The sequence below is a fragment of the Euleptes europaea genome, chromosome 18 (assembly GCF_029931775.1).
Source record: "Euleptes europaea isolate rEulEur1 chromosome 18, rEulEur1.hap1, whole genome shotgun sequence".
Taxonomy (NCBI): Eukaryota; Metazoa; Chordata; class Lepidosauria; order Squamata; family Sphaerodactylidae; genus Euleptes; species Euleptes europaea.
Genome location: NC_079329.1, coordinates 9,083,491 through 9,106,397, shown reverse-complemented (window position 1 = coordinate 9,106,397; position 22,907 = coordinate 9,083,491). Strand labels below are relative to the sequence as shown.

Below are 22,907 nucleotides of genomic sequence, written 5' to 3'. Positions count from 1 at the left end.
GTTGTAATAGCAGGAAATCTCCAGCCAGTACCTGGAGGTTTAGCGAACCTAAAATATACCCGGTCACCACAAATGTGGCACATGCTCAGTCTGTGTATTGAGTCTTCTGGTGAAACAAGTGAGCTCCACCTCATCCAATTTTAAATTTATACTTACACAATTTAGCAATTGTACATCATCCAATGTGGTTTATGACATTTTATGCCCGTTCATGGATGTACATAGGTTCCACAGTTAGACCTGTGAAATTACGCATTGGCGAACATAGGGCCATAGGAGGATGGGGGTTGGAGATGGGCTTCAATGCCATAGAGTCCAGTTGCCAAAGTGGTGAACTGATCTCTATCGGTTGGAGATCAGTTGTAATAGTGGGAGATCTCCAGCTACTACCTGGAGGTTGGCAACCCTAGATGTAGCATAGAGCTTGCCTTTGTAGGCCGCCATTTTCCCCAGAGGAAATGATATCTGTAGTCTGGACTTCATTTGTAATTCGGTAATCCAGGCATCACCTGAAGATTGGCAACCCTACAATGTCCCAGGTCCTTTTCCCTGAATGTTTAGCATTCATTAAGATGTAAAAAGAAGCAAGGGTTCAACTCGTTTACTTGTGAAAGATATAAGGAGAATAGCAGCAGAAATATAACAACATGCCTTTTAAAACTAGCATATTGTTTACAAATATTTTCTTGCATACACACATGTTTACTTAATGGCAGTATCATCTGGCAGTATCTATCTTCATTTATTCAGTATCTACTGCATTTATGCAAAAGGGGAAAAAAAGATTCTTTACATAGAATGCTACATAAAGCCACTGGCTGTGTTATACCATAAACATCAACAGTGTGAAAAGCCCCGCTTGGCCCCCTTTCTCAAAATACTTGGTGCGCACCAGGAAAGGTGCCAGTGGGCACCATGGCATCCATGGACACCATGTTAGGGAACCCTTACCTACCATATCATCTTCATTGTGATAACCTAAGATACAGAAGAGTTTGGGGGCAACATTAGAAGACCACTAATTCTCACCTGGTTTTTCCCCAAAGAAGTCCTGTTTCTGGCAACGCAGAGGGTACAACTCATTGCATTTCGAATGATTTGCTTTCCTTTGCAGCACTGTGTTTCCTATACATTATTATATCTATAATACCCTTTCAGTCACAGAAAAAGATTATGCCTCGCTCTCCAGCATGGGCTTCCTAGGCTCGTTTTCACTTTTCGGTCTCCCGTAATTATAGAAAGAAAAATCAATGCCGGCTGAAAGCTATATCGATCACACTATACCATGCCCATAACATTGCAGCTTAAGGATGCAGAGTCATTACAGACTGTATTTCCTGGCACTTGGGAGTCCAGCTGGAAAGGGTGAACTTTGCTATTCCATATTAAAGGCTTCTTGGATGCTTTCCAGTGCCTGCTGTTTGGTTAATCTTTCCCAGTCCTCGGGGAGATCAGCAGGGAGGGCACGGTACTTTCTGGCAAACTGTTGATTGAATACTTTGAAGACAAACTTCCAGTAATCCGAGGCTGTGATGCTAGCATCAGGTTGGATGCGCCAGTCGGGATAGTACCGGCGGTACTGTTTATAAGGGTGCGGATTCCAAGCTGTGTCTTGGTTTTGAAAGGTTGCATTTGAACTGACATCAGAAGAGCACAAGGAGTAAACAAGTATGTTTGTTTCTACATAACGATATCGCCCTAACCCTTGAGGTCGATGGACTGATGCAAAGTGTTCTTGGTGATTGCCGCCTCCGGCTTCACAGGGGACTTTGCAGAAAGGGCACTGCTTCCCACAGCCAAACACCCGCTTGAAGATTTCGTCCTGGGGCTTGAACGGAATGCTTGCAAGTATCGCTTCGATGCTCATCTTAAAATTCTCCGAGAGGATGTCTTCTATCACTGTGGGGATACAGGCCTGTATCTCGGCTGAGAAGGATTCGGCATTGGCAGTGTTGTTGAACAGGACAACATCCAGACCATCCTTGGAAATGACAAGCTCTTCACCCATCTCCTGGCAAAAATGCTCCAAGAATTCAGCCAAAGTCCCAGTTTGGTCCTCATAACTCTCCAGAACTTCTGTTGCTTTCTTCACTGCAGTAGACAGGATTCCTCGCTCCAAGGTGGCTAATCCTTCTCTCTGTCTGTAATGGTCTATCAGGTGTGCCTGTATCCAAGATTTCACAAACTCCTCATATGAGTTTATATACTTGACATAGTCATCAAATTCTTCCTCTTCTAGCAATGTCTTCTGAACCGTGAACTGAAAAAAGCTCCTACTTCCATACTGGAGGGATTGCCGGCTGCTGAGGAAATCATCTACTATTTCTATCCCAAGTCTCTTGTGGAGGTGGTCCACCAGAGCTGGCCTCAGACACAGATCACAAAAATCCTTGGCTCTCTTCTGACAAGCATCCTTCTCATAGTAAAGGTCGCTGAAGGTGGATAAATATTGAGGTTTGAGCTTTTCTAGACGTCGGTGAGGGTCATTTGCCTTGAAGAATTTGATATGTATTTCCTGAAAAGCATCAGCTGCTTCTCCCAGAATGAAATATTTCAGATCCACTTCAAAATAAATGGTAGAGTGAAGCTTTTGAAAATCTTTTCCTCGAATGCTTTTGTTGATCAGTCTCAGCAACTCGCGGCAATACGTTTCATCATAATCTCCTTTTGTGTTGACTTTCTCCATGACATAGCTCCCAGATACGCAAATCAAGGATTTGGCATATTCATATAGTTGCTGTGTATAATCACTGAATAGACCTGTGTAATTGTTGATGAAACCTGTGATTTTTCTAATGGCTGATTTTTTAAGATAACAATCCTTAACAATGAAAGGATTTCTGGGACGGGCTGAAAAGCAGGGTAAGTTCTGCAAGTGCTGGTTGGCCGAGCTGCCACATACTTCAAGATCTTTTCTGAGCTGATGGTGGACATCTGCATAAATGTCACGGCGAGTTAAGTTACTAGGTGGCAACTCCAGTAAGCTTTCCTTCCACATTTTCTCAAATTCCCCATTCAGTTCAAAAAAACTCAGCTTGCTCTTCTTCCTTTTACACTCTTCCAGGAGACTGTTCACCTTCCCTTGCATGGTTTTTGCATATGTAGCCTGAAGACTGTCTATCTTACTCTGTCCCTTGCGTATGAAGATGGCCTGCTGACACTTATGAATGCAGTAGCTTTCCAGCTGCTCCCGGAGACCTTTAGCACTTCTGATGAAGTCTTCTCTATACTTTTCTATGAGATGCAGGCTCTCTCCGTCGCTCTCAAAATAGTTTTGTATGCACTGCAATATCTTTTGCTGTCCGTTGCGCAATTTCTGATCAGCTTCAAGCCTCAACTTATCGAATGCACCAGACTCTATATCTTCTAGCGATTGATTCTGAATTGCGGTATCAGCTTTGGTTACCCACAGATGCATCTCCTTCTGGAAATCCCATTCCCATTCTGAATACTTCACTGAGAGTTGGTTGTAAGCATCAGCTACAAGGCTGTTACGGAAGCTGAAGATAAAATTTTCATGTTTTACAGCGTTCCACAGGCTTCTCACCCATTCAACAAACTGGGGGATGTCTTTGGAATGTCTGTTTCGGGAGCAGGTCCTCATAAATTCAAATAGGGATCTTTTCAAATCTGACACACTCTCGCTGTATCCCATATTTACTGGGGCCATGGGTGGGACTCCATGCCACAAACCAGGGATGTACCAGTTGTGCTTTTCTGGATTGTAGTCCATAATATCTGAAAAGGAAACTTCTCTGAATTGTTTCTCCATCCTCGCTGCAGCTCTGGTCATTTCATTGAGCTGTTCCAGGAGGAGTTTCCTGTCCCTCATGTTTTGATCGTGGGCCGAAACGTCGCTGACGTTCTGGTGGACAAACTGGCAATTGGGTTTGTGCCCAGTTTCCTCCATCCTCAGAAAGGCATGGACAACAATTTGCAGGATGTCCTTCATCTCGGTGGCATTCTCCATGGCCAGGTTCACAAGAGTGATGTCGCTCAGTCCAATCACTAGGGTGGCCAACTCATTGTCGTGTTCATAGCTGTCCTCCAATTTGGCCAGCTCGGGGGCTTTCAAGCCTTCTGTGTCGATCACCAAGATGAAATCACAATTGAGCTCCTGCTGGAAGTTCTCTGAGACTCTTAGGAGGGTCATGAAGGCCCCTCGGGTACATCGGCCGCTGCTGACTGCAAACTGGAGCCCAAACATAGTATTGAGAAGGGTGGATTTGCCAGTGCTCTGGACACCCAGTACCGTTAGAACCTTCATCCTGGATTTGCCCTCTAGTTTGGAATGAAGTGCTGTCAAAACATCAGTTATCCATTGCAGGGGGATGTTAGATGCATCTCCATCAATCAACTCCATTGGAAACCCTTCCAGCATCAGGTCGGCAGCAATCCCTGGTAGGTGTACAAATTGTCTGTATTTCTCGGTTATCTTACATTCCTTCACCATCATGTACTCTGCTTCATAAAACTGCCCCAGCTCACGCATGAAATGTTCCACGCCTAAGGAACTTTTGGAAATTAATTCATCCAGCTGTGCCAGCTGTCCCGGATCATTTCCAGCAGTGTGATAATGTTCTTTATACTCCTCTCTTAATTTTGACAAGTTTGTCCTAGCAAGACAATCCAGGTTGAACTTCAGCCATTTCAGGAAATGACGTTTCTCCACTGGGTGAAGCTGTTGTATTCCGTTAATAAATTTTGTTATTCCATTAGTGATGTCATATTGATTCTGCTGTGAACGTAAAGCTATTAGTTTTTCTCTGAGTTGGGCCTTGTAATCTTCAGCTGGGGTATCACCTTGCCTTTTCATCCTGCAAAGTTCTTTCTCTACTTTGGCCAGGTTTCTCCACAAGTCCCCCTGAAGTTTCAGCATCTCCTTCTTGTAGACCACAACATCTTCTATTTCTTCAACAATTTCATTGGCGTGCAGAGTTCCATTCTGACAGTTCTTTGTATCTTCATCAGTCTGGATTCCCAGTTCTTGACTGACCTTTGCCATATCTTCAATGTTGATCACCTTTTGAGGAGAGTTAACAATGTTCCTTATGGCTGACCGTAATTTTTTCACAAATTCTGGGGTATTTTTGTTCTTTTCTTTCACCAGTATTTGTGATTTGGTCATGCTCAGCAACGGTGCGAGTTTGTTCAGGAACCTCAGGGTCTCCTTTGATTTCTCACCATCAACATTCAAGATAAAATAGTATTTAGATGCCGAACCCTGAAGAGTTGTCAGCATCTCAAACTGTTTGTCAGACATGTTCTCTGTAATGATGAACACGGCTGATGAGACCTCTGTTAAAAAGCTGAACTGCAGCCAGTGTGACTCAATGTCCCCACGGAGATTTGTAACGGCCACAGGCTTTGGGAAGAGATCTGAATTTTCCCTCCCTCCCGGAAAATACCAGGAGATTTCTACCAGCCCGTCGCTGATCTCTCGCGGAGCACTCCCGCACTCTATATCCCTGTGTACAAAGAAGTCATGGTGCTGCTGAGGGGAACTGAGGACCTCATTGAGAAGCCTGGATTTGGAGAGGCCGGATCGGCCCATCCGCACAAAGGAAATGGTTGGCATGGATGTTCTCACCAGGCTCTCCTCTCTAAAGCCTCTCTTCTCTATCAGGCAGTGAGGCCTCCATTTTCTCACAATGTCCCTGAGGGCCCAGAGCATAAAGATGCACTTGGGAGATGGCAAAATCAAAGGGAGGGCGAACTGGCACATGGACATTTTGAGGAAGATCTCCTGCTGAAGGAAGCTATCAGAGCAAAACAAGACAGCGCAAAGGACATCGAGGGGGTTTACAGAAACTCCAGAGTCCATTCCCCTCAGAAAGAACCAGTCATCATCCACATCAACCTCCTCGTCTCCGTCTTCCTCATCCTGGTGTACAAGGGCTGTATTTCTGGCTGTCCCGCTGAGGGCCATCAGTTTTCTCAAGAAGTGCCAAGGTAAATCTTCCAGTGACTGAGGAGTCACGGTTGCGAGGCACTCGGGGGTGATTTCTAAAACATCTCCCATGGTGAGTTTCCTGCTGCTTCGCTCGGGAAGCCCCAGCTTCATCAGGAAACTCTTAACTCCTTCTGTGGAAAAGGAGGGCAGTTGTTACTTGCGAGGAACGAAAACTTTGGAAGTAAAAAGAAAATCCGCCTTAGGAGGGAGGGAAAGGCTGAGCAAGAAGGAACAAAAATAAGAAGCGTTTTCAGATGTGCGTCAGGCAGAAATATAATCCCCAGTAAGTAGGGGTGCCAACCTCCAGGTGCTAGCTGGAGATCGCCTGCTATTGCAACTGTTCTCCAGCCGATAGAGATCAGTTCGCCTGGAGGAAATGGCCGCTTTGGCAATTGGACTCTATGGCCTTGAAGTCCCTCCCCAAACCATGCCCTCCACCGGCTCCGCCCCCAAAACCTCCCGCCGATGGCGAAGAGGGACCTGGCCACCCTACCAATAAGCTGACTTTCCCTGTGTCAGCCTGTGTGCTAGTTGTAGTCAGAGGCCTGCTAGGTAGGTCCTCATTGCAAGACGATATAATTTTGACAGTGAGAAGCAGGGTCTTTTCCTACATTAGCACCTCTTTTTTTTCTGAAGGGAAATTTGAATTCCTCCCTCCTCCTCCCAAAAATTCCTTTCAGCTTCCCTGGTCACCGACTTACATACTTTTTTACACACGTTGGAGAGGGTATGTGCGAAAAGATGTGACAATCATTCCACTCTGGCTTCTCACAATTACGTAACTATGAATGTTAGCAGCTGTTTTACCAAGGGCAGCCATCTTGGTCTAGGGGAAACAGCTGCTTTGTGCCTTTACTGAGGACCTGCTAATCTTTTAAAAATATTTATAGTAGCAATGAAGAATCACAGGATAAGGGATGGCCAAAGGCTCCTCTTTCTTCTCAGTGATTCTCCTTTCTAAATGCCTCTAGCCCCTGTTTATGAAGGGAACAGGAGATATGATCACCTAGTTCCATCTTTAGATTGCATGAAGAAATGGGCTTGCATGAGGGTTTCCAACCTCCAGGTTGTGGCTGGAGATCTTCCACTATTACAACTGATCTCCAGTCGATAGAGATCAGTTCGCCTGGAGAAAATGGCCGCTTTGGCAATTGGACGCTATGGCATTGAAGTCCCTCCCCTCCCCAAACGCTGCCCTCCTCAAGCTTCACCCCAAAAACCTCCCGCTGGTGGTGAAGAGGGACCTGGCAACCCTAGCTTACATCTTCTATTCGGTTATTGTTTTCGCCGTCAAGTCACTTCTGTTTAGCTCTGCATAAAAACCACTGTCTACTATAGGGATTTTAGAAATGTTCACATACGATGTTACTAAACATCCTTGTGCAGAAAAGGGAGGAAGAATTCTTCTAAATTTGGAGCATACAGACAGTACAGAACTGAGGTGCTCACTCCAAAACTAATTCCTAGCACTGCTTTCTTTGTTCATGTGGTAGTGGCTTGCTCCAAAGTACCTTTGGATCCAAGCTATAGCTTTCGTCAGGAAATTCCCAGAGGATTCTGGGGCAAGGAATCCTCACCGTCAGAAATGTCCGTCTCCATCGCTTCCTGACCAGGTTCTTGCTCACCAGATACATTTTCTAATTCTTTGTCTGCAAAAGGGAAAAAAAAATAAAAAACAGAAAATTAAGGAGGAGGATTAACAGTTACTTGTTCTTTAAGACGTAAGAATACCATCAGTACATAGGGTTGCCAACCTCCAGGTAGTTCCAACCTTATAAACACAGCAGCATAAGACGACAAAACACATTAATCATAACACAGTGATATTATTTAAACAAACAGAACTATATACACAAGTTGAATGTTCTTTTTTAGAACCAATATCATTGGAATCATTGTCCATGCATAATCCTTTCAAGGATGCCACAATTGGGTGCCTTAAAGTTTAAGTGCATCACGGAGTAGTATCCTGTTGATTGTACTAACCATATGAGGTTGGGGTCATACAAGTTTCACAGTCCGGGGTGTATTACAGGTGTCCGGATAAACACCCTGTTTCGACCCAAGGTCTTCTGTCTCGACCCAAGGTCTTCATCAGAATATGCTATAATATACATATACATTCTGTTCATCAGTTGTTCATTCAACTTGTGTATGGCCTGTGTATGTAGTTCTATTTGTTTAAATATCACTGTAAATATCTGTTCACTGTTTTTGATCACTGCACATAGAATATAGCACTCTTTGCATAGTATGATTAATGTGTTTTGTTGTCTTATGCTGTTGTGTTTATATGAAATGGACAGGGCATTTTTCTCCAGACAAGTTGGCAATCCCAGGCTCAAACCTTCTCCTTTGACAATAAAATCCATCTATCCATTTTCAAAGTAAAATTTTCTCTACCCTTTAAAAATGGTGGCAGCACATTTTTAAAAGTAGCATTCAGGCTAGGTCCAGTTCAAGGAGGCTTTCTTTGAAATCTGAAAGCTGATGTTCACAGAATGGTATTATTTGGAAATGTAAAAAATAAACTTAACAAGAGAAGAAAAACCAGTAGCTGGATTTTCTGACTACAAGGCTGGAGTTGTCCTTAAACAGATTGGAGTCTGGATTCTTCAGCCTCCAGAGGGCACACAGCAGCCGTTTCCAGAAGACTCACCAAACCCAAAAACCGAATCAAGTCCAATACCCATCACTGCTGATTTTAAGATTCCTCATGATTTGGGGGGGGGGGGGGACAAAGGCACGTTTTAATTACGATGATTGAAAGGTTGTTGTGCAGTTGAGTTACGGAAGCCTATTTAGAAATCTTATCACTATCACAAAGTCATGGCAATCTTGCAGCAACCCTGCCTATTGTCCAAAATTGATGAAGGTTGCATAATAGTCGGGGTGATGTAATAGTTCGGTGTCAGACTGTACATTTGATGAAGAATGTAACCTCTCACAAGGGACAGGCCTTGGGGAAAGAGGATGGCCCTTCCTACATAGAACAGGGTGACTAATGTCATTTGGAAACTGGCTTCTTTTTTAATTTGCACAATTATAACAATACCTCCAGGTAGTAACTTGAGATCTCCCGCTATTACAACTGATTTCCAGCCGATAGAGATCAGTTCACCAGGAGAAAATGGCCACTTTGGCAATTGGACTCTACAGCATTGAAGTCCCTCCCCTCTCCAAACCCTGCCCTTGTCAGTCTCCGCCCCAAAAACCTCCTGCCGGTGGTGAAGAGGGACCTGGCAACCCTATTAACAGGCTGGTTTTGGCGACTGGTGTGTAAGACTTAGACTTGCAGAAAGGGACCAAGAGCAATACTTTGGAGCCTGGAGAGACATAATGGGACAGTGTCAGACTAGGGTCTAGCAGTCTGATCTGGAGAACCGGGTTCGATTCCCCGCTCCTCCACATGAGCGGCAGAGGCTAATCTAGTGAACTGGATTTGTTTCCCCACTCCTACACATGAAGCCAGCTGGGTGATCTTGGGCTAGTCACACCTCTCTCAGCCTCTCCTACCTCACAGGGTGTCTGTTGTGGAGAGGGGAAGGGAAGGTGATTGTAAGCCGGTTTGCTTCTGCCTTAAGTGGTAGAGAAAGTCGACATATAAAAACCAACTCTTCTTCTTCTTCTTTAAATCCCCACTCTGCCATGAAGCATGCTGGATGACTTTTGGCCAGTCACTCTCTAGCAGCCTATCCTTCCTCACAGGGTTGTTGTGAGGATCAAATGGGGAAGAAAGAACCATGTCCACCACCCTAAGCTCCTTGGAGGAAGGGTGGGATAAAAATGGGGGCGGGAATAAAATAAATGTAAGGATAAAAAGGGAGGGAGCCAACTCATGCTCCAACACAGGAAATGGCAACACACATTAGAAAAAAGTCATGAACCTTTAGAATCCTTGGCCGATAATTCGTCCTCCGCTTTCACCACTTCCACTTCTGGATTTTCTGGGCCACCGTTAACCAAAACCTCGTCAAGACAACAATCTCCTTGCTTTAGATCTGTGCATGCTGGAGAGGAGCAAGCAAAAATAATACAAAGAGCTACAGATGGGTGAAGGTTTCTAATCCGTTGCTTTATTCCCCCCCCCCGCACATACACACCAGAAGCAGAGATTTCCACCCTAAACCTCCTTCCCCCAGTACTTTGGTATTATTGCCAAAGAATCTTAAAAATATGCAGATTCTTTACAGTCTTTACCCCCCACCCCGCATCTTCCAGTGTTAGTTTCTACTTTCCAGAAACAATGATTAAGTTCCTACCAAAATATCTACAATTATGACAAGCAGGAGTGAGTGAAGAGGGAGCACGTGGGGTGCCTTGGGGTGTGTCTTACATCTCTGTGAACAGAGGTACATTACCCTTTGCTAAGGAGTCCCTGTGAGTGAGGGCTGGGGCACCCAGGGTTAAGAGACAAGATGCATGCTTCAAGCACGGACGGCCCTAAGTAGAACTGAGGCATACACGGAGGGGAAACTTTACCATTGTGGTGTAGTGGTTAAGAGTGGTAGTTTGGAGCAGTGGACTCAAATCTGGAACACTGGGGGTGAAAACGCATGGTCGCTTTATCCTCCTTTAATCCCTGTTTTAGCCAGGATCGAACGCACATTAGGCGAAACGCATGCGTTCGATCCTGGCTGAATCCTGGCTGAAACAGGGATTAAAGGAAGATAAAGCGACCATGCGTTTTTGCCCTGGGTTTGATTCCCCACTCCTCCACATGTGCGGCGGATGCTAATCTGGTGAACCGGGTTGATTTCCTACACATGAAGCCAGCTGGGTGACCTTGGGCTAGTCACAGCTCTCTTAGAGCTGTCTCAGCCCCACCTACCACACAGGGTGACTGTTGTGGGGAGGGGAAGGGAAGGAGATTGTAAACCAGGTTGATTCTTCCTTAGGTAGGAGAGAAAGTCGGCATATATTTAAAAACTCTCTCTCTTCTTCACTCTACCCCTTTACAGTTTTGCCTGTTGAAGCCAGAGGGGCAATGGAAAGTGCACAATTTTGCTTAGAAATCTAGCACAAGACCAGTGGTTTAGTTATATGCTTGGAGGTTTGCAGCTGAATACTCATCTTGCAGATGAGTATTGTAAGCCTCCAGTGTTCTCTCTCAAAAGGCACATAATGCATAACAGTGTTTATACAGCTCTAGCCAAAAGGAAGTCTGTGTCATGTCAAGTTATAGGAAGTTCTGCTTGCAAAGTTTGCGATTGGGCTGAGTAATCAAACGTCAAGGAAAGCAATTGCCCTCAAGAAACGGAAAGTGAGAGACAGGAATTAAATGGCTATGAGCCAGCACCAAGAACAGGGACATAGTTTGGTAATCCTGGTTCCCAATCTTTGCCAACACCTCTCCCCCACCCTCTGTGCTAACACAAAAAGGCTAACCCCCTTCTGACTCCAAAAGAGGATGGAATTGATACGCTTTACCGTCCAATCCTAGGCGTGTTCTAAACCCAGACTTCAAAACTGTACTGGGAATAGGGTTGCCAACCTCCAGGTGGTGGCTGGCAATCTCCCGCTATTACAACTGATCTCCAGAGGGCACAGATCAGTTCACCTGGAGAAAATGGCAGCTTTGGAGGGTGAACTCATTTCACACTACTGAATCACATCCCAAACTCACCACTCGTTGGAGGCCACAGATCCGGAGGCAGATCTGAAAAGAGGCTCCGGATGCCTTCCAGGAACTGCTGGCAGGTCTGTTCCCCCTTGATCTGCACCTTGACCAAGAGCTTGCGGATCTTCTCCTTTGGGTCCGAAAGCTTGCCCAGAGCTTCATACTCAGCCTCGGAGACAAAGCCCTGGGCAGCTGTATCATCCAAGATGAGGTCGGGAGCTCTTTGGAGGAAGGTGATGAGCTTTTCACGGCCCCTCCGGATTGTCTCGAAGGCCATGGTTGGGGGCCGAGGCAACTGTCCTGGTGGAAGAAGCTTAAACACACCTGGTTTTTAAGGACAAGTTCGGAGAACTCCCCCCCCATCATGTGCTACAAAACTCTCACAAACACCATTTGGCCCTTTTTGACAATTTGTTTGAAATAAATTATATTCTGTCCAACCCAGGGGGTCCCCAACCTTTTTGAGCCCGTGGACACATGTGGAATTCTGACACGGGGAGGTGGGTGCAAGCAAAAAATGGCTGCCACAGGTGATGGAGCCAACACACACAGAGGAGACCCAAATGCAGGGGACAAAAGGACGAGTTTTTTTAAAAAATACACTGGGAAAGAACAGTGAGAGAGAACAAAACCAATACTGTGGTGGCGGCTGCTGCCGAAACAATGTTATTTCAATCTGGACAGCCGATCGCATCTCCGATGGCCAATCAGAAGCCCTGCTGGACATGGCTTCCTGGTAGCCACTTGCTAAAAACACTTGGCGGGCACCATGAAAGGTGTCGGTGGATACCTTTGGTGCCCATGGGTGCCACTGGTCCAACCAATATATAATGTGCAGGATTGCAATATCTGCTGTAGCTATGCAGAAAATGTCTACCACAAAATATTTATGTGTTCCCCACTTCTCTGAGCAGAGAGGGGTTGCAGGGCATTTTTACCTGGGTTGGTTTCCTTTGGAGGGAAGGACGCTGGAGACGTAGGGGCAGTTTGCAGTATTTCTCTCCACTACCAGAGAAAGGACATTTCTCTCATGAAGGGCGACCGCTGCCAACTTGGGCAGAGTCTAGGATTGCCAGGTCCCTCTTTGCCACCGGCGGGAGATTTTTGGGGTGGAGCCTGAGGAGGGCGGGTTTGGGGAGGGACTTCAATGCCATAGAATCCAATTGCCAAAGTGGCCATTTTCTCCAGGCGAACTGATCTCTATCGGCTGGAGCTCAGTCGTAATAGCAGGAGACCTCCAGCTAGTACCTGGAGGTTGGCAATCCTAGCGGAGTCAACCGAGGGAGACGGGGCGGAGGAGAGGAATTCCCCCGCAGCCCGGTGATGGATGGTTGGGTGTTTGGGAATTCACCAGCCAAAACAATGGCGTTGAGGCTCCCTCAAATGGGTTATACAAGGGGGTTGTACTATTTGTTTGCAAGGGGGTTGTGTTATTTGTTTGCCGTGACAATTATCTCCCTGCCGATGATACAGGACCTCTGGGGCTCCAGGGGAAGGGAGTGCGTCTCTCTGTGCCCGCGGCTCCGAAAGGCACTGCCAAACCGCTCCCTAACTGGGTGCGCTCGGCATCTGGCAAAACAAGCCGGCCGGGGTGGGCGACTGGGAAAAACAGCAGACGCCCCTCCCGGGAGCTAAAGCAAACACGGGTTTGGGCGTCCTCCCCACTCAGCATTCTAGGAAAAGGTTTTGACTTCTGAATTTCTACTTGGCACTCAGCTAATAAGGGCACATATTTTGGTCACGTCATGAGACGAGAAGAGTCACTGGAAAAGACAGTCATGCTAGGAAAAGTGGAAGGCAGCAGGAAAAGAGGAAGACCCAACAAGAGATGAATTGACTCAATAAAGGAAGCCACAGCCTTCAGTTTGCAAGACCTGAGCAAGGCTGTCAAAGATAGGACATTTTGGAGGACCTTCATTCATAGGGTCGCCATGAGTCGGAAGCGACTTGACGGCACTTAACACACACACAATAAGGGCACAGGTGCCTTGCCAGGGGGGGAAACACTGGCAAACTTGCTAGGCAGAAAACAAAACACTGGCCTTGCTTCCTACATTGGTTATACTCAAGAAATACTTTATTAACATCATGATTTAGTACAGCAGCCTTGTGGCATAACAGTATAAGGTAAAGGTCCCCTGTGCGAGCACCAGGTCATTCCTGACCCACGGGGTGATATCATATCCCGACGTTTCCTAGGTAGACTTTGTTTGTGGGGTGGTTTGCCAGTGTCTTCCCCAGTCATCTTCCCTTTACCCCCAGCAAGCTGGGTCCTCATTTGACCGACCTCGGAAGGATGGAAGGCTGAGTCAACCTTGAGCCGGCTACCTGGAACCGACTTCCGTCGGGATCGAACTCAGGTCGTGAGCAGAGCTTTGGACTGCAGTACTGCAGCTTACCACTCTGCGCCATGGGGCTCATTCAGCATAACAGTAGGGTTGACCTAATACACCGCTTGATGTAGACACATCCTCAGGAGCCTGGCATGTAACAGAAGGTGAGACATGGAAGCCATGTTCGAGTATATAAGGAATAAATAACCTTACAGGGAGCTTCATTATACTAGAAGGGCTTTCTAGTATACTAGAGCATTGCCCCCCCCTTCAGAAATGCACTACAAAATGCCAAGTAAAGAATTTTAGGATGAATGGATAACATATTACTTATACTGCTCTTAAAAAGGGGATTGGGGGGAGGAGTGGGAGTAGAGAGAAACAAAATGTCTTGATATGAGAGTTATTAATCATTGATAACATTTTAATCTTTATTGTTTGATTTTTTAAAAATATGACGGAGTTCATTTCAAGCTGAATTACTGCAAAGGAATTTTAGTTTATTGTTGCTATAGTAGAAATATACTGTATTATTATATTATTATATTATATAATGTATTGTTATAGTTTAATGATTTACTTAAACCACCTGAGAAGCCATCTATAGATAGGGATGAATAGAAATAGTCAGGTGATTTGTACAATTTATTCACTTATTTCATCATACATTGTTTATTCTTGTATTTTCTTTTGAATTTCTTTGTTTTCTCCAAGTAATGAGAAGTTTCCTATTATATAGCATGTTCACTATGTTATTTTCAAAGGCGTTTTTTGGCATGAGTCCTTCTATCTCATCTATAGTAATCTCAGTCCTGTTTGTCTTTTATGTTTTGTTTTTATCAATATGATCTAATAAAAATATATTTTAAAAAATCCATGCGCATTATATTATTCACACATATACTCCAGTGCAGGTGGGAAAGGCAGATCCACCAAGTATCATTAGGGAATGAAAAACCCGCCCTCAAATTTAATCCATGAGTTTGTCTCTCAAATGGAAATGAGGCTGGGAATCAATGGAGAAACCACAGAGAGTCAAGTGTTCGGCGTTTCTTGCTTTAAACACCTCTCCCCTTAATACATCAGTACTCCTTTATTCTGGACAAAAAGTAGCAGCAACTTACCCAGTTCACATCGGATGCAGAAACAAGGAAGAACAACTCTACCTTGGCATATATCTGTCACTGCACACCCTCTGTATCGTTTTCACAGAAACGAAACAAAAAGCTTTCCTATTCTCAGACTTTCCACTCCCTAGGTTTCCTGTTCCCTTAACAGAGGCCAGATCAGTAGAAATTAACCCATTAAACCTCTCATGGCGCAAAACTTGACCTGATGACACATAAAGGGATGCTTACCCATCTGTCCTAAGGAGGGCTGGTTTGGTTTCAGGGGCTCCATTCTCTCCTTTAATGACCGGAGACTTTGTAGAGATGTCAATAGCAGCGTGGTGTAGTGGTTAAGAGCGGTGGTTTGGAGAGGTGGACTCTGAGCTGGAGAGCCGGGTTTGCTTCCCTACTCCTCCACATGAGTGGCAGACGCTAACCTGGTGAACTGGATTTGTTTCCCCACTCCTGGTTTGGGCTGGTTTGGTTTCAGGGGCTCCATTTTCCCCTTTAATGACTGGAGACTGTAGAGATGTCAACAGAAGTACACATTCATGCACACAAACACAGAGGCTTTTCCTAGTTTGCAAATGCTAGTGCATTTCGGATGCTGGGCACGGTTCTTAAAATGTATGTCCAGGGTTGCCAACTTTTAAACCGGTTCCTCTAGTTGCCCCTTCGATACCATTTTGATCAGCAGAAAATAACAGGAGATATCATTTAACTCCATGCCATGATAAGCTTTACCCGCCCATTTCCACAATCTCTTAAAAAGACAACAACTTAAAGATGGAGAGAATTCCTCTTAACAAAGCTACCACGCAGGCCACCGCAACATTGTGGGAGCTTAGGGTTGCCAGCTCTGGGTTGGGAAATGCCTGGAGATTTGAAAAAGAAGAGTTGGTTTTTATACGTTGACTTTCTCTATCACTTGAGGGAGAAGCAAACCGGTTTACAATCACCTTCTCTTCCTCTCCATATCAGACACCTTGTGAGGTAGGTGGGGCTGAGAGAGCTGTGACTAGCCCAAGGTCATCCAGCTGGCTTCATGTGGAGGAGTGGGGAAACCAACCTGGTTCACCAGATTAACCTCTGCTGCTCATGTGGAGGAGTGGGGAATCAAACCCGGTTCTCCAGATCAGAATCCACCACTCCAAACCACCGCTCTTAACCACTACACCACGTTGTGGGGGTGAAGCCTAGAGAGGGCGGGGTACAGGGAGGAAAGAGAACTCAGCGGAGTATAATGCCATACAGGCCACCCTCCAAAGCAGCCATTTTGTCCAGAGGAACCGATCTCTAGTTTGAAGATCAGTTGTAATGCCAGGAGATCTCCAGGCCCCATCTGGAGGTTGGCAACCTTATGTGGCCTGTCTCTGGCAGCCAGAGAGGTCCCAAGGGAAGCAACACAGCCTGGCACTCTGGTGTACAAGCAGCAATCTGCCATTCCTGATGTTAGCAGAGGGGCCATGGGCATCTCTGCTTTGTAGCAATCTCATTAGATGCCTGACCCTTAGGGTTGCCAGGTCCCTCTTCGCCACCGGCAGGTTTTTTTGGGTGGAGCCTGAGGAGGGCGGCGTTTGGGGAGGGGAGGGACTTCAATGCTACAGAGTCCAATTGCCAATGTGGCCATTTTCTCCAGGTGAACTGACCTCTGTCGGCTGGAGATGAGTTGTAATAGCAGGAGATCTCCAGCTACTACCTGGAGGTTGGCAACCCTACTGGTCCCGCCAGTCGACATTTTACCCACAGCTCTGTTGTTGAGACACGGTGCACCATTCTGACTTGGCTGGAAGCAATACATTCCCCCATTCAAAGCCAACTAATTAATCAAGCACATCAATCAATCCCTTTGAATCCAATATGAACAACATAAATGCCACATAATTAACGATCCTGCGGAATACAGTGGCGGGACCGCACACCTGGGCCAGGTAGCAAATGTTCTCAGGTGCAACAAGGAAGTTGGCACAGCCTACAGTTGGCGTTCGGGATGTTAGAGCTTTCCAGACAGCCTGTAGCCGTGTACTTTTTAGGGTTTGCCCCACACACAAAGCTAACAAGCGGTGTTAATACATCTTTGCTCTCCTCTGGGATCACTGAAAGACCACCTGTATGGACATTAGGAAGAATTTTCTAACAGTTAGAGTGGTTCCTCAGTGGAACAGGCTTCTTCCGTCTAGACATTAGGAAGAATTTTCTAACAGTCAGAGCAGTTCCTTAGTGGAACAGGCTTCCTCGGGAGGTGGTAAGTGCTCCTTCCCTGGAGGTTTTTAAGCAGAGACTAGATGGCCATCTGTCAGCAATGCTTCAGCAGACTATGGGAGGGAGGGCATCTTGGCCTTCTTCTGGGCATGGAGTAGGGGTCACTGGGGGTGTGTGGGGGAGGTAGTTGTGAGTTTCCTGCATTGTGCAGGGGGTTGGACTAGATGACCCTGGTGGTCCCTCCCAACTGATACTGTGATTCTATGAGTGGGCCAGATATGCAGAGGGTAGGGTTGCCAGGTCCCTCTTGGCAACCGGCGGGAGGTTTTAGGGGTGGAGTCTGAGGAGGGCGGAGTTTGGGGAGGAGAGGGACTTCAATGTCATAGAGTCCAATTGCCAAAGAAGCCATTTTCTCCAGGTGAACTGATTATTGGCTGGAGATCAGTTGCAATAGCAGATCTCCAGCTAGTACCTGGAGGTTGGCAACCCTAGCAGAGGGGGATAACAGCTTGGAACTTTTTGGAGCCAGGGTTGGCTCCTCTTATCTTGGCCTGGAGATCTCCCAGAATTACAACTGATCTCCAGACGACAGAGGTCAGCTCCCCTTTAGAAAAGGGCAACTTTGGAGGGTGGGCTGTGTGGCATTATAATGCTGTATGGCATTATAAACTGCTGAGGCCTCTCCCCTCCCCAAACCTTGCTCTCTCCAGACTCCACACCCCAAATCTCCAGGAATTCCCCAGTCTGGAGTTGACAACCCTACCTCAACCTCTAACATCTTGTTAGTCAGTCTTGTCTACTCAGGCCTGCAGTGGCTCTCCAGGCTCTCAGGCAGAGGTCTTTCACATCACCTACTTGCCTGGTCCCTTAAACTGGAGATGCCACTGGGGATTGAACCTGGGAACTTCTGCATGCCAAGCAGAGGCTCTACCACTGAGCCATGGCCCCTCCCCACTCTGCTTTTAACCATTTTAACAATGTGGTTTTTGTTAGTTTTATTAAGATGTGATATTATTCTGTGTGTTTCAGTTTGTTAGCTGCCTTGGAAACCCTTACAAGGGCAGAAAGGCGGGGTATAAATGTCGTAAAATAAAAACAAAATAAATGTTGGGATCTCGGAGAGTCACAGAATGAGTCCTTGATTGGGTGTGTAACAGCTTTTCTATGAGAATCTGGCTGTCTCACCATGAGATGCACTTAATTACATGTAGTAGCGATCATGATTCACTAGTAGAAGAAGAGTTGGTTTTTTATGTGCCGACTTTCTCTATCACTTAAGGTAGAATCAAACCAGCCTACTGGTTCTTGTAGGTTATCCGGGCTGTGTAACCGTGGTCTTGGTATTTTCTTTCCAGCCTACAATCACCTTCCCTCCCCCTCCCCACAACATACACCCTGTGAGGTAGGTGAGGCTGAGAGAACTGTGTCTGGCCGAAGGTCACCCAGCTGGCTTCATGTGTAGGAGTGGGGAAACCAACCCGGTTCACCAGATTAGAGTCCGCCACTCATGTGGAAGAGTGGGGAATCGAACCCGGTTTTCCAGATCAGAGTCCACCGCTCCAAACCACCGTTCTTAACCACTACACGATGCCAGCTCTCAACCACTACACCAGTGTGATATAAGACAGAACCCGGTTTTCCAGATCAGAGTCCACTGCTCCAAACCACCGTTCTTAACCACTACACCACATTGGCTCTTAACCACTACACCATGCTTATAGCGTGATATAAGACAGCGTCTCCCTGTATCTCTGGCTGCTTCAGGCACTGGGACTGAAGGGAGCTCCTGGAATTGTGCTGCCTGATGACATCAGATCTTGGAAGCTAAGTAGGGTTGACCCTCACAGTGGGGTCTGGAGGTCTCCTGGAATTACAACTGATCCCCAGACTACAGAAATCAGTTCCCCTGGATAAAATGGTCGCTTTGGAGGGCGGACTCTGTGGTGTTATACCCTGCTGAGGTCCTTCCCATCCCAAAACTCTGCTCTTCCCAGGCTCCACCCCCAAATCTGCGGGAGATTCCCAACCCAGGGTTGTCAACGCTAACTCTGAAAGAGACCGAGGGACACGCAGATGGGCACTGCTGTGAGTTGGCTGAAGCACTTCGAGGGCTAGGGTTGCCAACCTCCAGGTACTGTGCAAAGAAATAGTAACCGGCTCTTGCAATAAATGCAAATTAGTGATGTAATTATATACAGGTACAAAAACATACAAGGTTACAATATCACGGCAGATGATACACTTATATACATGTGATAGCTGAAAGCTACCAAAAGGAAGTCAATATCGGTTGACAGTAACCTTATAAAGTAATTACAAAAATTTGTTGTTTTATAATGTCTTTTCTTTTTTTGCACCTCCAGGTACTAGCTGGCGATCTCCCGCTATTACAACTGATCTCCAGCCGACAGAGATCAGTTCATCTGGAGACAATGGCTGCTTTGACAATAGGACTCTATGCCATTGAAGTCCCTCCCCTCCTGAAACTCTGCTCTCCTCAAGCTCAGATTCTCCTGGTATTTCCCAACCCGGCGCTGGCAATCCTATCGAGGGTGCAGGATCTCTCTTTCTGGGGATCTGAGGGGTGTTTTCTGATCTGCTGCTCCTGCTCTTTGTCTCCAGTAGTGTGGCGGTTAAAGTGTCGGACTGGAATCGGTTAAAAGGGTTCTGGAAGACTGGAACTCCACCTCGTGCGTAATTCCACCCCGAATTGATTTCTTTTTTGCCCCCAAGCTCACTCCATGGTGATAATGATCACCGAGTGGTATTGCGTGGCATCATTATCTTTAATTATTATGCATTGAGCCAACCCCCCCTCTAGTTCAAGGTGTTCATCCCGAATTTTCTGTTACGCTTGACATTCCATTGCATTGACCTACATAAAATCCTGTGAGGTCTATTGTGTGTGTGTGTTTTTTCCCCTTCCACACAAGGCATTTGTTGATTTAAGGAGCACGTTCCTTCTGCGCAGGCAAAAGTCCCTGAAATTAAAAATAATTGTTCTTACCCAGCTCACAGTTTTCTGATACTAACAACACAGAGATACAAAAACATGCATAGGCGCCCCGGCTAAGGACGTTTCTTTCTTTCTTTTTAATATATCTTTTAATTCATTTTTAAAAGAAAAAGACAAAAATTAATAAATATGTATTATCTACAGAAACGTCCATAGCTACCTGACGTGCAGGCTTGGCTAGAAAAATCACTGGATTATATAACAATGGCAAAATTGACTATTTGACGGATAAGACACAAGAACGTCACCAAGAAAAATGGAAGCCTTTCTATAAGTTCACTGTGACAACCATTTAAGAGAAAGATACAAAAGAATATTTTAGTTGCCACCAGCCATATACAAAATAAGACTGAATGATTGCTAGTATACAAGACGGGTGACAATCTACAAATCAAGGTACACGTCAAACACATACTGGGCAAAACTGTCTACTGGGCAAGACTATTTAAACGTTAGTGTAACAGGCGAGAAAGCTTTGAACTGGTATAGGTATAAATACTAAGTTTATTTGTATGATAGGTTGGATTTTTTCTATGTATGTATTGCATATGTATGTATGTATTGTATGTATGTATTGCATATATATAGCTATGGACGTTTCTGTAGCAGATAAGGAAATTGCTTGAGCGGTTGTTGTCCCTAAGGTTGCCAACCTCCAGGTGGTGGCTGGAGATTTCCTGCTGTTACAACTGATCTCCAGCCGATAGAGATCAGCTCCCCTGAAGAAAATGGCCGCTTTGGCAATTGGACTCTATGGCACTGAAGCCCCTCCCCTCTCCAAACCCCACCCTCCACCCCAAAAATCCTCCCGCTGGTGGCAAAGAGGGACCTGGCAATCCTAATTGGCCCCTCCCCCCATCCCATTCATTTCTGCAAGGAAAGCCGGATGCAGCTCTCGACACAGAGTGCAAGAATACCTGCAGTCCCCTGAAAAAGTCAACTAGAAAGCAGTCCCCATAATTGCCCACCAACAGTTTGGTGCTCCTTCCATCCCCTTTCCATTGAAGCTTGGTGGACCCCAAAGCCCAGGTTTTTGCCCTGACCTGGATGGCCCAGGCTAGCCTGATCTCGTCAAATCTCAGAAGCTAAGCAGGGTCAGCCCTGGTTAGTATTTGGATGAAAGACCACCAAGGAAGTCCAGGGTTGCTGTGCAGAGGAAGGAACTGGCAAACCACCTCTGTTAGTCTCTTGCCATGAAAACCCCAAAAAGGGGTCACCATAAGTTGGCTGCGACTTGACGGCACTTTGCACACATAAAGCCTGGTGGCGCAGAGTGGTGAGCTGCAGTACTGCAGTCAAAAGCTCTGCTCACAACCTGAGTTCGATCTCAATGAAAGTCGGTTTCAGGTAGCCGGCTCAAGGTCGACTCAGCCTTCCATCCTTACGAGGTTGGTAAAATGAGTAGCCAGTTTGCTGGAGGTCAAGTGTAGGCAATGGCAATGGCAGTAGGGTTGCCAACTGCCAGGTAGTAGCAGGAGATCTCCTGCTAATTCAACTAATCTCCAGTCAATAGAGATCAGATCACCTGGAGAAAAATGGCCGCTTTGGCATCCCAAACGCCAACTGTAGGCTGTGCCAACTTCCTTGTTGTACCTGAGAACATTTGTTACCTGGCCCAGGTGTGCGGTCCCACCCCTGTATTCTGCAGGATCATTAATTATGTGGCATTCATGTTGTTCATGTTGTTCATATTGGATTCAAAGGGATTGATTTATGTACTTAATTAATTAGTTGGCTTTGAATGAGGGAATGTATTGCTTCCAGCCAAGTCAGAATGGTGCACCGTGTCTCAACAACAGAGCTTTTGGGTAAAATATCGACTGGCAGGACCAGTAGGGTTGCCAACCTCCAGGTAGTAGCTGGAGATCTCCTGCTATTACAACTCACCTCCAGCTGACAGAGATCAGTTCACCTGGAGAAAATGCCCACTTTGGCAATTGGACTCTATAGCATTGAAGTCCCTCCCCTCCCCAAACCCCCCCTCCTCAGGCTCTGCCCCAAAAATCTCTTGCCGGTGGCGAAGAGGGACCGGGCAACCCTAAATGGCAAGCCACCCTGTAAACATAGTCTCCCTAGTAAACGTCTGGTGTGACATCACCCCATGGTAATGGCCCGGTACTTGCACGAGGGACTACCTTTGCCTTTTTAAAGACACTAAAGAGGGCCAGTGTAGTGTAGTGGTTAAGAGCGGCAGACTCTAATCTGCAGAACTGGGTTCTATTCCTCACTCCTCCATATGAAGCCTGCTGGGTAACATTGGGCCAGTCACAGTTCTCTCCGAACTCTCTCAGCCCACGCAGAGGCAAGCAACGGCAAACCACCTCTGAACGTCTCTTGCCTTGAAAACCCTACAGGGTCGCTATAAGTCAGCTGTGACTTGATGGCATACACACACACACACACACAAACACACTATGTGTTCTCTTTTTGATTGCAGAGGGGCCGCATCAGCACTGAACAAGACAGATAGACTTATGGGGAGAAACTTCAGTCTTTTATGCATGGGTGTTTTACCTGGGTTTCGACGCTCTCTTGACCCACACTTTTCTGTTCTGAATTCTAAAAATGCTATGCATGTTGTGGTTTGCCCTGGAGAAAGTCCTGGGGTTTCCGGAGTACTGCAGAATCACCAGTTCAATCCAGAAGGTACTGAGTCCTTGCCCCTTGAAAACAC

General features: G+C 46.1%; 1 protein-coding gene across 1 annotated transcript; it reads right to left on the bottom strand.

Annotated features, from left to right (window-relative positions):
* Positions 1-1,356: 1,356 nt before the first annotated feature.
* Positions 1,357-11,850, bottom strand: LOC130490384 (up-regulator of cell proliferation-like). The gene is made up of 4 exons (XM_056864209.1): positions 11,580-11,850; positions 9,841-9,963; positions 7,531-7,602; positions 1,357-6,084 (listed from the first exon to the last, which is right to left on the bottom strand). Exons 1-4 carry the CDS (start codon positions 11,848-11,850, stop codon positions 1,376-1,378), a joined length of 5,175 nt encoding a protein of 1,724 aa, XP_056720187.1. The 3' UTR covers positions 1,357-1,375.
* Positions 11,851-22,907: the final 11,057 nt, after the last annotated feature.